This window comes from Brassica oleracea, unplaced genomic scaffold (assembly GCF_000695525.1).
Source record: "Brassica oleracea var. oleracea cultivar TO1000 unplaced genomic scaffold, BOL UnpScaffold01339, whole genome shotgun sequence".
NCBI classification, from domain to species: domain Eukaryota; kingdom Viridiplantae; phylum Streptophyta; class Magnoliopsida; order Brassicales; family Brassicaceae; genus Brassica; species Brassica oleracea.
Window position 1 is genome coordinate 1 of NW_013617879.1, and position 13,714 is coordinate 13,714.

Sequence of the window (13,714 nt, forward strand, 5' to 3'; positions counted from 1 at the left end):
CCTTGTATATATATGGACCTTCTGGTCGACAGTAATGATAACAAAAAGTATTTCCCCAACACTTCATTTACAACCGTCTAATTGATTGTTGTTTATTAATACTCTGATTGTACTTAAAACTATTACTTATATATAATGTTAAAAGTAGTACTAAGCTATTAATGTTTGCATAGCGGTAATGGTCAAAGATTATATGACCACTTAATAAATCTCGTTTAAAACAAATCATGTTTCCCACTACTTACTACTTTTGACCACTCCAAAAAGATCCGCGAGATGTATTTTGCGGTTACGTTTATTTCTTTCAGCTTTTTCAACAATAAACCACATACAACAACTGAGTGATTTCATATTTACAAAATAAATACAACTTTATTACAATCCAATCCTAGGAGTTTCGTGTTATAAAACTTAGTCAATGATGGTTTCGACCACAGTTAGTTTATCCTCTTTGTATTTGAGCGTCAATTTTTTTTAAAGACGACTTTCCTGAAGTCTGTTCAGATTGTGCATCGTATCCACCATATGTTAGCCATATATAAGCAAATAAGAGTATGGATTAATTAGCAAATCTGCTATAACCAACTGAAAAAACTATGTGTAGATTCTTATTTCGGACACCTAACACATGAAAAAAACAATCTTGTAAGGACCTAAAGAAACTGTTGCAGCTAAAAATTTAGCATGTAGACCTTATTCCATGGGTACTATCTTGGAACGTACACATGTTTCTATATAAACAAACGGACAATCATTTTATTTATTTAGATATCAGACAGATGCAACTGAAAACCTTCATGTCACTGTTACATACCAGCTTAAAGCTAAGAATCAGTAAACCCTCAAAATACAAATAATTTCCTTTCAGTGGACAGCCAAATTAATATATTATTTCATAAGAGTCTTTCAAAAGCAGAGCATAAGAGCAAAAACATAAGATGATCCAAGGTGGCAGCTAATTCGTGAATACTCATTGCCAGTTTGTTTAATTTTCGTCAAGTTAAAATGCAAAATGCCAAATAATATGCTTTGTAATATTTTTGTAACGATTCCGGTCTTGGAGTTTGTTACCCGACTAAGTCATATGCATTTATCTAAAGGACAATTATTTGCCTATAAATACCCACCCTTCACACTGTTTTCTCCACCTGCATCAACAAAAAAATGATAAGTTAAAAAAAGAAAGAGAATGAGAGAGAGAGGGAGCTAAGAAGAAGAAGAAAATGAGAAACCTTTGAAGTGGAGCCACCAGAGATAGTCGGAACCAACGCACGCCGAGACTTCGCCAAGCTTGTCAACACCGTTCGCCACAGCCGAGAATCGCCGGAAACCGCCGCCTCATAAGCTTTGTTTTCGTCCGTTCAGTAAATCGGCTATATATTTCTAACCATTGCGAATCTCGTGCATCCAAGGCCAACATCGTGTTCCTCTCGACGAGACGAAGCCGTAGCTGCCAACCGCGCCGCAATCGGAGCCTGGATGAGCCCGCACCCGCCCACGCAAGTTTCGCCGACTGCGCGCGTGTCGTCCATGCGCCGCAGCCGGAAATCGCCTCCGCCGTCGTAGTCCGCCGCAGCTCCGCCATCGTCGCCGGCCAACTTTCCGGTAAGACGCCGCCGCCCTCCGCCGTCGCCACTGGTGACCGACACCGGTGACTCGGTCAACGTGACTTGGTCAACTAGGCCGAGTCAACTCGGTAAACCGGTTGGTTGACTGGTTTGACCGGTTTAAATTGATTTTGGTTCGGTTAGGGTAAACCGATCGGTTAAGTCAAATTGATTTCTGGTCAATGGTTGACCGGGTTGACCTTTGACCAGCGAGTTGACTTTTCTGCAGATTTCGACCGGACCCGTTTTAAACCGTTCGAAGGGCGTTCTGACTCAAAATTTCGATCTGATTTCAAATTTGGAGTCTATTTGAGCAGCTGGTGTTCATATATACCACTTCTCTTCATTGCTAAGGTGAGGGCTTCTCCTTTTAAATCCCGAACTAGTTTAGTACTACCGTTATGGAAAGTTTAGTTTCGAAACATGATCCGTCTCTGTGAATCGAGTCTGTTTGAGAGTCTTTCTTGTTTATTATTATTATTGATTGTTAAACCGGAAATAGGATAATGGAGGATTCAACAGTTGATTGAAATGATTGATGTTAAGAACTATTATATATATGTATATATACGAGCCCATGTTTGAGGAGATTTGCGGGGTACATAGAAGTTTGTACTAGGCCGCCTATGTTTGTGGATTGCGGGGGCACATGACGTATGTGCTTACGACGCGTATGATTGTGGAGATGACGGGGGTACAAAGACGTTTGTACTTACGACGCTAGAGATGGCGGGGGTACAACGAGGTTGTACTTACGACGCCTGATTTGCGGGGTACAAAGTGGGCTTCTATATTACGACGCCTGTAGAGTTATACAAATATATCCTTATAAGGAGAATGCGGGGTGCAGAGATTAGCTATGTACTATCATCGCATTGTTTGTCGTTGTATGGTGCAATAGGCATATGATTGTTCTGTGTGGTGTAATAGGCACCGTGATTGTCTCATGCTAGAGTTAGGCCTACATAGTTGTAGTGCTATGAGCTGAGTCGGTTGTTTGCGGTTTAGCATCCCATACCTCACTAGACTATTCCCCTATCGCTCACCCCTCCTTCTTTCCCCCTTTCAGGTGAGACCGACGAGCATGAGTGATTATCGGACTGGTGCTATTGGGCTTTTGGGCTTCTATCGTTTTTATCGTTATTGGGCTTTTAGGCATTTGGACTTTTATCGCTATGTTATTTCTTATTTCAGACTTTTGGATTTATGTTGTATTTATATTTCAGACTTATGTCGTTATCTATATTTCAGATGTTATTTTATATTGTAGATTTCCCGCATGGATGTTGACTTTTAAGTATTTATAAATGGAGGTTTCAGAAATTATTATTTATCGAATTATTTTTATTATTTCGAAAGTGACGGATGTCACATTTTGGTATCAGAGCTATTTATTAATCGTAATATTTTATTATGTAAATCGGGGTGTCACAATTTTGGTATCAGAGCTATTTATTAATCGTAATATTTTATTATGTAAATTGGGGTGTCACAATTTTGGTATCAGAGTGGGTTCCGTCCCGGTTCCGACCCGGGATGGCGATTTGTGGGGACGTGGTTTTGATTCGGCTTTGACTCGATTTGTGGGGACATGGCTATAATGACCCGATTTCGGTCTCGGACTTTGTTACCCGGCTAAGTCATATGCATTTATCTGAAGGACAATTATTTGCCTATAAATACCCACCCTTCACACTGTTTTCTCCACCTGCATCAACAAAAAAATGAGAAGTTAGAAAAAGAAAGAGAATAGGAGAGAGAGAGGGAGCTAAGAAGAAGAAGAAAATGAAAAACCTTTGAAGTGGAGCCACCAGAGATAGTCGCAGGCACCGCACGCCGAGACTTCGCCAAGCTTGTAACCACCGTTCGCCACAGCCGAGAATCGTCGGAAACCGCCGCCTCATAAACTTTGTTTTCGTCCGTTCAGTAAATCGGTCATACCTTTCTAACCATTGCGAATTTCGAGCATCTAAGGACATCATCGTGTTCCTCTCGACGAGACGAAGCCGTAGCCGCCGACCGCGCTGCAATCGGAGCCCGGATGAGCCCGCACGCGCCCCCACAAGTTTCGCCGACTCGCTCGTGTCGTCCATGCGCCGCCGCCGGAAATCGCCTCCGCCGTCGTCCGCCGCACCTCCGACGTCGTCGTCTGCCGCAGCTCCGCCGTCGCCGCCGGCCAAATTTCCGGTAAGACGACGCCAGTGACCGACACCGGTGACTCGGTCAGCTCGGTCGAGTCAACTCAGCGAGTCAACTCGGTAAACTGGTTGGTTGACTGGTTTGACCGGTTTAAATTGATTTCGGTTCGGTTAGGGTAAACCGGTCGGCTAAGTCAAATTGATTTATGGTCAAGGGTTGACCGGGTTGACCTTTGACCAGCGAGTTGACTTTTCCGCATATTTCGACCGGACCCGTTTTAAACCGTTCGAAAGGCGTTCTGACTCAAAATTTCGATCTCATTTCAGATTTGGAGATCATTTGAGCAGATGGAGTTCATATATACCACTCCTCTTCATTGCTAAGGTGAGGTCTTCTCCGTTTAAATCCCGAACTAGTTTAGTACTACCGTTATGGAAAGTTTAGTTTCGAAACATGATACATCTCTGTGAATCGAGTCTGTTTGAAAGTCTTTCTTGTTTATTATTATTATTGATTGTTAAACCGGAAATAGAATAATAGAGGATTCAACAGTTGATTGAAATGTTTGATGTTAAGAACTATTATATATATGTATATATACGAGCCCATGTTTGAGGAGATTTGCGGGGAACAGAGACGTTTGTACTAGGCCGCCTATGTTTGTGGATTGCGGGGGCACATGACGTATGTGCTTACGACGCATATGATTGCGAAAATGGCGGGGGTACAAAGACGTTTGTACTTACGACGCTAGAGATGGCGGGGGTACAACGAGGTTGTACTTACGACGCCTGATTTGCGGGGTACAGAGTGGACTTCTGTATTACGATGCCTATAGAGTTATACACATATATCCTTATAAGAAGAATGCGGGGTGCAGGGATTAGCTATGTACTATCATCGCATTGTTTGTCGTTGTATGGTGCAATAGACATATGATTGTTATGTGTGGTGTAATAGGCACCGTGATTGTCTCATGCTAGAGCTAGGCCTACATAGTTGTAATGCTATGAACTGAGTCAGTGGTTTGCGGTTTAGCATCCCATACCTCACTGGACGATTCCCATGTCGGTCACCCCTCCTTCTTTCCCCCTTTCACGTGAGACCGACGAGCAGGAGTGATTATCGGACTGGTGCTATTGGGCTTTTGGGCTTCTATCGTTTTTATCGTTGTTGGACTTTTAGGCATTTGGACTTTTATCGCTATGTTATTTCCTATTTCAGACTTTCGGATTTATGTTGTCTTTATATTTTAGACTTATGCCGTTATCTATATTTCTGATGTTATTTTATATTGTGGATTTCCCGCATGGATGTTGACTTGTAAGTATTTATAAATGGAGGTTTCAGAAATTATTATTTATCGAATTATTTTTATTATTTCGAAAGTAACGGATGTCACATTTTTGTATCAGAGCTATTTATTAATCGTAATATTTTATTATGTAAATTGGGGTGTCACAATTTTGGTATCAGACCGGGTTCTGTCCCGGTTCCGACCCGGGATGGCGATTTGTGGGGACGTGGTTTTGATTTGGATTTGACTCGGTTTAATCGTTTTTAAAGGGTTTCAATTTTATTTCTGGGGATTTGGGAGTTTTAAAGAAAAAAAATTACAACACCTTTCCGTTCAGTGACTTCTAATCCAATTGTGTTTTTATTGACGATGAGTAAAATCGTCATCCGTTCTCTAGCTAACAGGGTTTCAACCAGATGTTCGAGAGATGGATGATGTCACAGTTTGGCAGATTGCTCATGTGTGTATCAGTTTCGTCAGCCGTGTTCGGAGATTGTCCGCATGTGGATGTGTGACGTTGTTGCCACCACCCAAACTTCAAGCCATCGCTCCACGAGTTTTTGTACTGGAGATTATGTGGTATGAGATGTGAGCCATGAGTCGGCATGTGTTATTCGTGTGTATGAGTATACTTACTGCCTTGGAGGCATGGCTATTTTGTAAACTCGTGGGGATCGCTTTTGGATTTGGGGTGCGGCAGCTTGCGTTGTGTTGATATAGGAGTTATGCTTTGTATGTTTGCCAGTTTTTGGCATTGTTGATCGTTTCAGAGATGTGTAAGTTCGAACAGCTGACATAGAAATGTTGTGAGCTATTTATATTCATCGCCACGTACCAGTTATACTTGGAGTGCCGATTTATTCGGAGACTCGTCAGAGAGATGGAGCTTCGTTTTTACGATGTTATCCCTTGGATGGATTGGCTGTTACGACATCGAGTAGTGTTGGAGTGCATAAGGGCAAGAGTTCAGATTCCTGGAGTGGAGCATAGTTTTACTGCATGCAGAGGAGTTATTGGATATGGGGAGTAAATGGATTTTTGGTGATCATTTCGTTGATCAAGATGAGTTGCGGGATCTTATAGTTATCTCAGAGTATGGAGATGTATTTGTGGCCTTTGGAATGGCCACCACCAGTCACATGAGACGCTCTTTCGATTGAGTTGGAACCATGGACAACACCGGTTTAACGGGCTTCATACCGTTTAGCGCCAGCCGAGATGGCCGAGCTGAAAGAGCATATGGAAGATTTATCAAACCGAGTACTTCACCGTGGGGAACATCATCATTGTTTGTAAAGAATAAAGATGGGAGTTTCAGGCTTTGTATCGACTACATAGACTTGAACGTGGTAACCATCGTATTGATGCGTGGCTGGATTAGATGGAGGGAGATTCATGGTTCTCGAAGGTTGTCTTGGCATTAGGATACCATCAGATTGATATACCTGAGGAGTATGTACGGAATGCGGATTTCCGTTATGGATATTATGAGTTTTGGTGATACTATTTGGATCGACAAATGCACCGATAACATTCATGAAGGTTGTGAATGATGCCTTTCGTGAACACTTGGACAAGTGCGCGATTGTACTTATCGACGACCCCTTTGATTTATTTTTGGAGTAGAGGAGCATGATGAGCATTTGCGGATTGGATATTGATGCATGAGGATCAGGTCATTGCATATGCATCACGTCAGTTGAGACCTCACGAGACCGACTACCCTATTCATGATTCAGAGTGGCTGCAGTGCTATTTGCGTTATTGTTTGGAAATCGTAATTGTATGGGAAAGAAGTTCAGATTCTCTGGGACCGCTAGAATCTGAAATTTATTTTCATTCATTAAAACTTGTACTTGGACAGTGCAGTTGGATTGAGTTTGTAGCAGGCTACAGTTTGGATATCGCATACCATCTGGTAAGGACAACCATGTGACAAATGCCTTGGGTAGGCATATGAGCAACGTATCGGGAACCAAGGTGGTTCAGGAGTTTACTGGGACAGTTGCTAGTCTCATTTTGTGTGCCACTACTGTCGATGGAGAGACATATGGCCTTGAGCTTTAGAGAAAGCAGTTTTGCTATGCAGGATACGCCAAGCGCAGGTTAGCGTTATGGTTTTGGTTGAGCAGATCAAGATTGGGAATATTGGATATCATCAGTTTTGAGCGGGATGTACCTGTACCGAAACCGAGTTTGTGTGTTGGACGATAAGCTGTTAAGAAAAGGGATCTTACAGTAAACACATCACTCGTGTTTCTCTACCCATTGGAAACACCAAGGGAGTACAAAGATATGTCATGTTATTATCATTGGCCTAGTATGAAAACAGTTGCACCTATATTGCGTCGAGGTGTCAGACATTTCAGATGGTTATGTCAGAGGATCAGTTATCTATCATGTTATTTTGAGCTTGCTTTTGCTAGAGTGGAAATGAGGCTTGGTGATTATGGATGTTGTTACTGGATTGCCAATCACCACATGTGCAATGGATGCCACATAGGTAGTCATGGGTAGACATACCAAGTCAGCCGCCATTTTTAGTAATTAAGAAGTTGGACATAGTTAAGCAGTTGGCGTAGACTTACATCAGCGTGATTGTGAGGTTGCATGGAGTTCTTATCAGCATTGTATCGGATCGGAATGTGAGTTCACATCAGTATTTCAGAGTCTTTCGGAGGGCGCTTAGGACAAAGGTCCATATAAGTACAGCTTATCACCCGCATACAGATGGTCGGTCAGTGACGACTACTCAGAACTTAAAGGATATGTTCAGGGATTGCGCCTACCAGTGGGATGAAAGTTCGGAAAGCATCTACCTCTACCAGAGTTTGCCTACATAGACAACTATCTTTTGAGATTTGAGATATCACTATATGAGGGTTGTTTATGGTAGACCTTATCGTATACCACTTTGTTGGACCAAAGTGAGGGAACGACATGAGTTAGAACCAGCAATGGTTCAAGGGACGGTAGAGCAAATGGAAATGCTCAAAGCTTGGGTTAGGAAGTCCATAACCGCCAGAGGAGTTATGCAGCTAAGTGCCGCAAGGATTTGGAGTTACAGATGGGCGATCTAGTGTACCTGAAAATAAAGACGTTTCAGGGAGGATCTAAGACTCAGAAGCTAAAGACGCTTACTCAGAGATATATGGGACTATATTCTATTTTGGAGCGGATTGAACCAGTTGCTTATCGTTTGGATTTATCAGCAGAGCTGTCAGACTTCCACCGTGTCAGTTTTGGAAAGCTCGTGAGAGAGCTAGAGCTCATTTTGCAGCAGCTGCCAATCGACCTTGGCAAGGATTTGTGTGCATCGTGTCTGCCAGTAAAGATATTGGATCGCCAAGTGGAAGCAAAGCAGGGTATGATGACCATGTGGGTCAAAGTTCATACGGAGAGAGATGAAATTCATGAAGAGGCTTCGGAGACCAAGCAGATGGATTATTCATAGTTTTGTTGCAATGTTGATTGGCAGTCATGGGATGACTCGAATTCGGGGACGAATTCTTTATTAGTGGGGGAGAATTGTAACGACCCGATTCCGGTCTCGGAGTTTGTTACCCGGCTAAGTCATATGCATTTATCTGAAGGACAATTATTTGCCTATAAATACCCACCCTTCACACTGTTTTCTCCACCGGCATCAACAAAAAAATGAGAAGTTAGAAAAAGAAAGAGAATGAGAGAGAGAGAGAGAGAGAGAGAGAGAGAGAGAGAGAGCTAAGAAGAAGAAGAAAATGAGAAACCTTTGAAGTGGAGCCACCAGAGAGAGTAGGAGCCACCGCACGCCGAGACTTCGCCAAGCTTGTCACCACCGTTCGCCACAGCCGAGAATCGCCGGAAACCGCCGCCTCATAAGCTTTGTTTTCGTCCGTTCAGTAAATCGGCTATATATTTCTAACCATTGCGAATCTCGTGCATCCAAGGCCAACATCGTGTTCCTCTCGACGAGACGAAGCCGTAGCTGCCAACCGCGCCGCAATCGGAGCCTGGATGAGCCCGCACCCGCCCACGCAAGTTTCGCCGACTGCGCGCGTGTCGTCCATGCGCCGCAGCTCGTTCAGTAAATCGGCCATATCTTTCTAACCGTTGCGAATCTCGTGCATCCAAGGCCATCATCGTGTTCCTCTCGACGAGATGAAGCCGTAGCCGCCGACCAAGCCGCAATCGGAGCCCGGATGAGCCCGCACACGCCCCCGCAAGTTTCGCCGACTGCACGCGTGTCGTCCATGCGCCGCCGCCGGAAATCGCCTCCGCCGCCGTCCGCCGTCGTAGTCCGCCGCAGCTCCGTCGTAGTCCGCCGTAGCTCCGCCGCCGTCCGCCGTCGTAGTCCGCCGCAGGTAATTCGATTCTTTTATCAATCTATATATTAAATTTTATCGGCTGTTCAGGCTAACCAACTATGCTCTGATTTATTCTGGTGAAGGAAGCCAAATTTTGGAAACTTTACAAGGAAGATAAACCTTCTTGTGCAATTGTTATAAGAACTGCTGCTGGTTTAGTTCATCTTCTTGCACAATTGTTAGAACCTTTCATGCCATCATTTTCTCGTGAGGTTGGTTTGAAAACACACAGATTCTGTTTAGATTTAGTAGAAAGAATGCAAAAGCTTGATCAGTGGCGTATCTCGCAATTTGTAGGTATTTAAACAGCTAAATTTGCCACTACAATTTTCACTCTCTGACGAGGGAGGAGAGGTTTTATTAGCAAGTAGACCGTGGGAGATTCTGCCTCGCAATCACAAGATAGGCACCCCTCAACCATTGTTCAAGGAATTGGTACATACCTCTCTCTCCATAGAAAGGCGGGATTGCCATGTAGCATTTGAAACTATATCTTGTGAAATGTTATGAGCACAGACAGATGAAGAAGTGCAACAGTACAAAGACAAGTTTGCTGGAAATCAGGCTGATAGACGTGCTAGGGATGCAGAAGCCGCAAATATGGCGGCGGATCAACTTAAGAAAACAAAACTTTCAAGTTCTATACGCTGTTTGGCATCCTCTACTAGACTTTCTAAATCATAGTCATTTGTGGCTACGGTAACTTGATTATATATTCTGCTGCTCTTTTTTTCTTGTTCTTTTAGATGCTAAAAAGCAAAAAGCATGAAAAGGTGCAGCAACATCCAAAACTCAACCGGCTGCTGATCGTGAACTTACACTGGCAAGACTTGATATTCGAGTCGGTAAAATTCTCAAGGCTGAGAAACATCCTAACGCAGATTCGCTGTATGTGGAAGAAATTGATGTTGGAGGAGCTGAAACTCGGACTATTGTTAGTGGATTGGTCAAGTACATACCTCTTGAGGAGATGCAGGTTTGTTCAATCTCCCCACTTAACTTTTTCCATTTGTCCAATCTCCCCAGTTATCTTTCAATCTGACTGTTGTTTCTGGACAGAACCGTATGGTTTGTGTTCTTTGCAACTTGAAACCGGCGAAAATGAGGGATGTTATGTCACAAGGAATGGTTCTTGCCGCTTCCAGTAGTGACGGCAGCAAGGTATAGTGCACAAGAAGAGACTTATTGCCATTTCATTTCGGTTATAGACAAATTTTGTTTTCCTTTGCTGGAAATTTTCAGGTGGAGTTAGTCGAGCCCCCTGAATCGGCTGAGATTGGAGAGCGAGTTAGATTTCAAGGGTTTGAAGGCGAGCCAGACGTTGTCTTAAATCCGACGAAGAAAGTATGGGAGACTCTTGTGGTGGATCTGCACACAGATGAGAATCTAGTTGCTTGCTACAAAGATTTACCCTTCACTACAGATGCAGGTGTATGCAAGGTTTCCTCCATCAGCAATGGCACGATCCGGTAGATCTCATTTGAAAAATTGGGATTTTTTATTAACAAACATGTTTCTATTGAACTAATAACTTGTTTTCACCTTTGGTTATTAATTGATGGTTTGAGAGAGAGTGTTAATTTTTATACTCCCTCTGTTTTTTAAGGATCAAATGTTGTAAAGGACCACAAGAGGTCAAAATAATCTCATATGGATTTCTTACCTTTTTATTTTAAAAATGAATTAAAATTAAATCAAAAATAGGAGGAAAAGATCATGAAACCTAGAAAGCTCTACTTATTTACTAATTCAACCTCTCACTATCCTAACCCACTGACCTATCCTACTCAATTCGGATCCCTAAATCCCCAAATCTCTCTTTCTCAAACATCACCCTTCTCACCATTTTCACATTCATCTTTCATTACTATTTTTTCAAAATCAACTAAAATCATGTAACATCCACTTGATTCCTCTTGTGTTACTCAATTTTATCTATTCCATAATCAATCCTGATTCATAATGTTAGGAACCCAGATTTTAATTTTTTTTTTTTTATTTTTATCAAAATTTCTCCATCTCACAATCCAAATAAAAATCGAAAAAATTCTTCAAACTTTATGAAATTTCATTCTGATCCCAAATCGATCAATTCTCCATCTTTCTCAATCCATTTTCTCTTATATAAAATTGAATCTCGTGCTCAGCGTACAAAATTTCCGACAATGAAAAACACAGAGTATTACTAGTACAACTAGTACAACTGAAACTAGTATTTTTTTTTTCACGATGAGATACAAAGATAAATCTTAGTACGAATCGGCAAAAGCCGAGTTGCGAATGTCGATCCAGTGTGGCACACACGTGTTAACATATGAGAAAACACGCTTCCTTGTTCGAGCTTATCTTGCGAGGAAGTCTGCTTTGGTGTTACTGGATCTGCTCTTGTAGACCACTTGTCCATCTTGGTAGGACGCCCATAGAGTTTTAAACTCGTTAAGTTCAGCTGCAAAGACTAGCCAGTCTTCAGGTGTACCGATCATTTTGACTAGCTCTTGAGAGTCAGTAACAAAATAATTGCAGTAACGCTGATGGCGAGATAAACATTTCAGAGTCCATATCAAACTTTTTAGTTCAGTATGAAGCGGTGAGATTTGTCTATGGCAGCCTTGGAGCCCGAGGATATCTATTGAGCCGTCTTGTAGCTGTAGGATCCAGCCTACTCCACTCGTGGTTTCATCATTTTTCCACGATCCGTCCACCCTACATATGAATGTAGGTACCCCAGTGGGGGTATACCACTGGGGTTCTTGGTATGCATTCTATGGTGCTTTCACATGGGTCGATCTCTTCATTGGCCAAAAACCATGCATTACATTCTAGTATCGCCAGATCAATCGTGTCCATAGGTGAGAAGTCACATCCATTAAAAAACTTTTCGTTCCGGCCTTTCCATATATACCAAATAATCCAAGGGAAGACCCTGGTTAATTCCTCCATAGTTCCACCCGAATTGGATCTTGAGAGGAGGTAATCCATATTGGTATAGAGATTTTCAGATGGAAAGACTCCCGGAGCCGAAGGAATCGTTGAGAGGGCCCAGCATTGCATAGCGGGAGGGCATGTAAAAATCGTATGGTTAATAGTTTCTTCAGCATAGCCACATTTTGGGCAGCTAGAACTGAAACTAGTATAACTGGTACAACTAGAACGTGAATAACTAATACAACTACAATAAATATAATTATAACGTGTATAATTAGTATAACTTTACAATTAATATGGTATATTAGCTTTTTGTTTTCAGCATGTGAATGATGTTATAGAAGAGGATGATGTAGAACCAATGAAAAAGTTGGTATAATCTTCCACTATATGGATTTGTCGAAATATGTTAAAAGTTATTTTATAATATTTATTTGGATAGTTATTTGTTTACCAATTGTACCAGTTGTATTAGTTATACTATTTACGGAAAAAAATTATCTTCATTTTTTTTGAAGCCAAAGAAGACAACTGCTGAACCGGAAAAAGGTTGCAGTAAAAGAGGATTGAAAGAGTATATTCAAAACAATGATACAAAATCCATCATGAATTCAAAAGATACATAATCATTCATGTTTAGTGTTTGAACTACGATAATAATAGTCCAATTGGTTTAACTATAGTAGTAGTAATAGTAACAATTTAATTGTAGCAACACGTCGAGCTGGCTTGACTGGTACATCAAGCATATCAGCATATTGCTTGCTCGGTGAGTTATGTTGTCTTAGCTTTTTTTTCTTAACATGGACATAAAAATAATATAAGAGTTAGACTAATTTTAAATACATATATAAAAATAACGTGATTCAACTTGCATTTGGAATATTGGTCTAATCTCCCCTGCCTGCATGTGTCAAATATATGAATAGTATATTTCGAATAATATTTGATTTGGAATTGATACGTTTATAAGTTGTACTAGATATCCATTGTCTTATCCATTCACCCATGTGCATTTTGATCATATAGACTAGGATTTAGCCAAGTTTAGGTTGCATTTTGCATACATGAGTCCTTATCAGGTATTGGAGTACCACATGGAGTTCTTGGAGACATTTGGGTGCATTTGGAGCTCAAAAAAGGTGATAAAGGTGATCAATGGACGAGCAGTGCATGGAAGCGACCTCACCGGAGCGACACCGTGAAGTCGCTGTGACACCCTTTCAGAGCGACTTGACCAGAGCGACACCCCGATGTTGCTCGCGTCACCATCACCCGGAGCGACGTGACCGGAGCGACACAGCGAGGTCGCTCGCGAAGAGCGACCCAGAGCGACGTCTCGCAGCGTGCCCTCCAGGTCGCTCCCGAAGCCTGAAGCGACCTCCCGGAGCGACTATCGG

The 13,714-nt window shown here is 42.1% G+C and overlaps 1 protein-coding gene across 1 annotated transcript; it reads left to right on the top strand.

Annotated features, from left to right (window-relative positions):
- Window positions 1-9,472: 9,472 nt before the first annotated feature.
- Window positions 9,473-10,975, top strand: LOC106321236 (probable methionine--tRNA ligase; the record flags this gene model as incomplete). The annotated part of the gene is given in 6 exon segments (XM_013759547.1): window positions 9,473-9,601; window positions 9,687-9,824; window positions 9,906-10,026; window positions 10,136-10,365; window positions 10,449-10,550; window positions 10,632-10,975. Coding segments are annotated over 6 exon segments (951 nt in total), but the record flags the coding sequence as incomplete, so codon positions are not given.
- Between the last annotated feature and the right edge of the window lie 2,739 nt (window positions 10,976-13,714).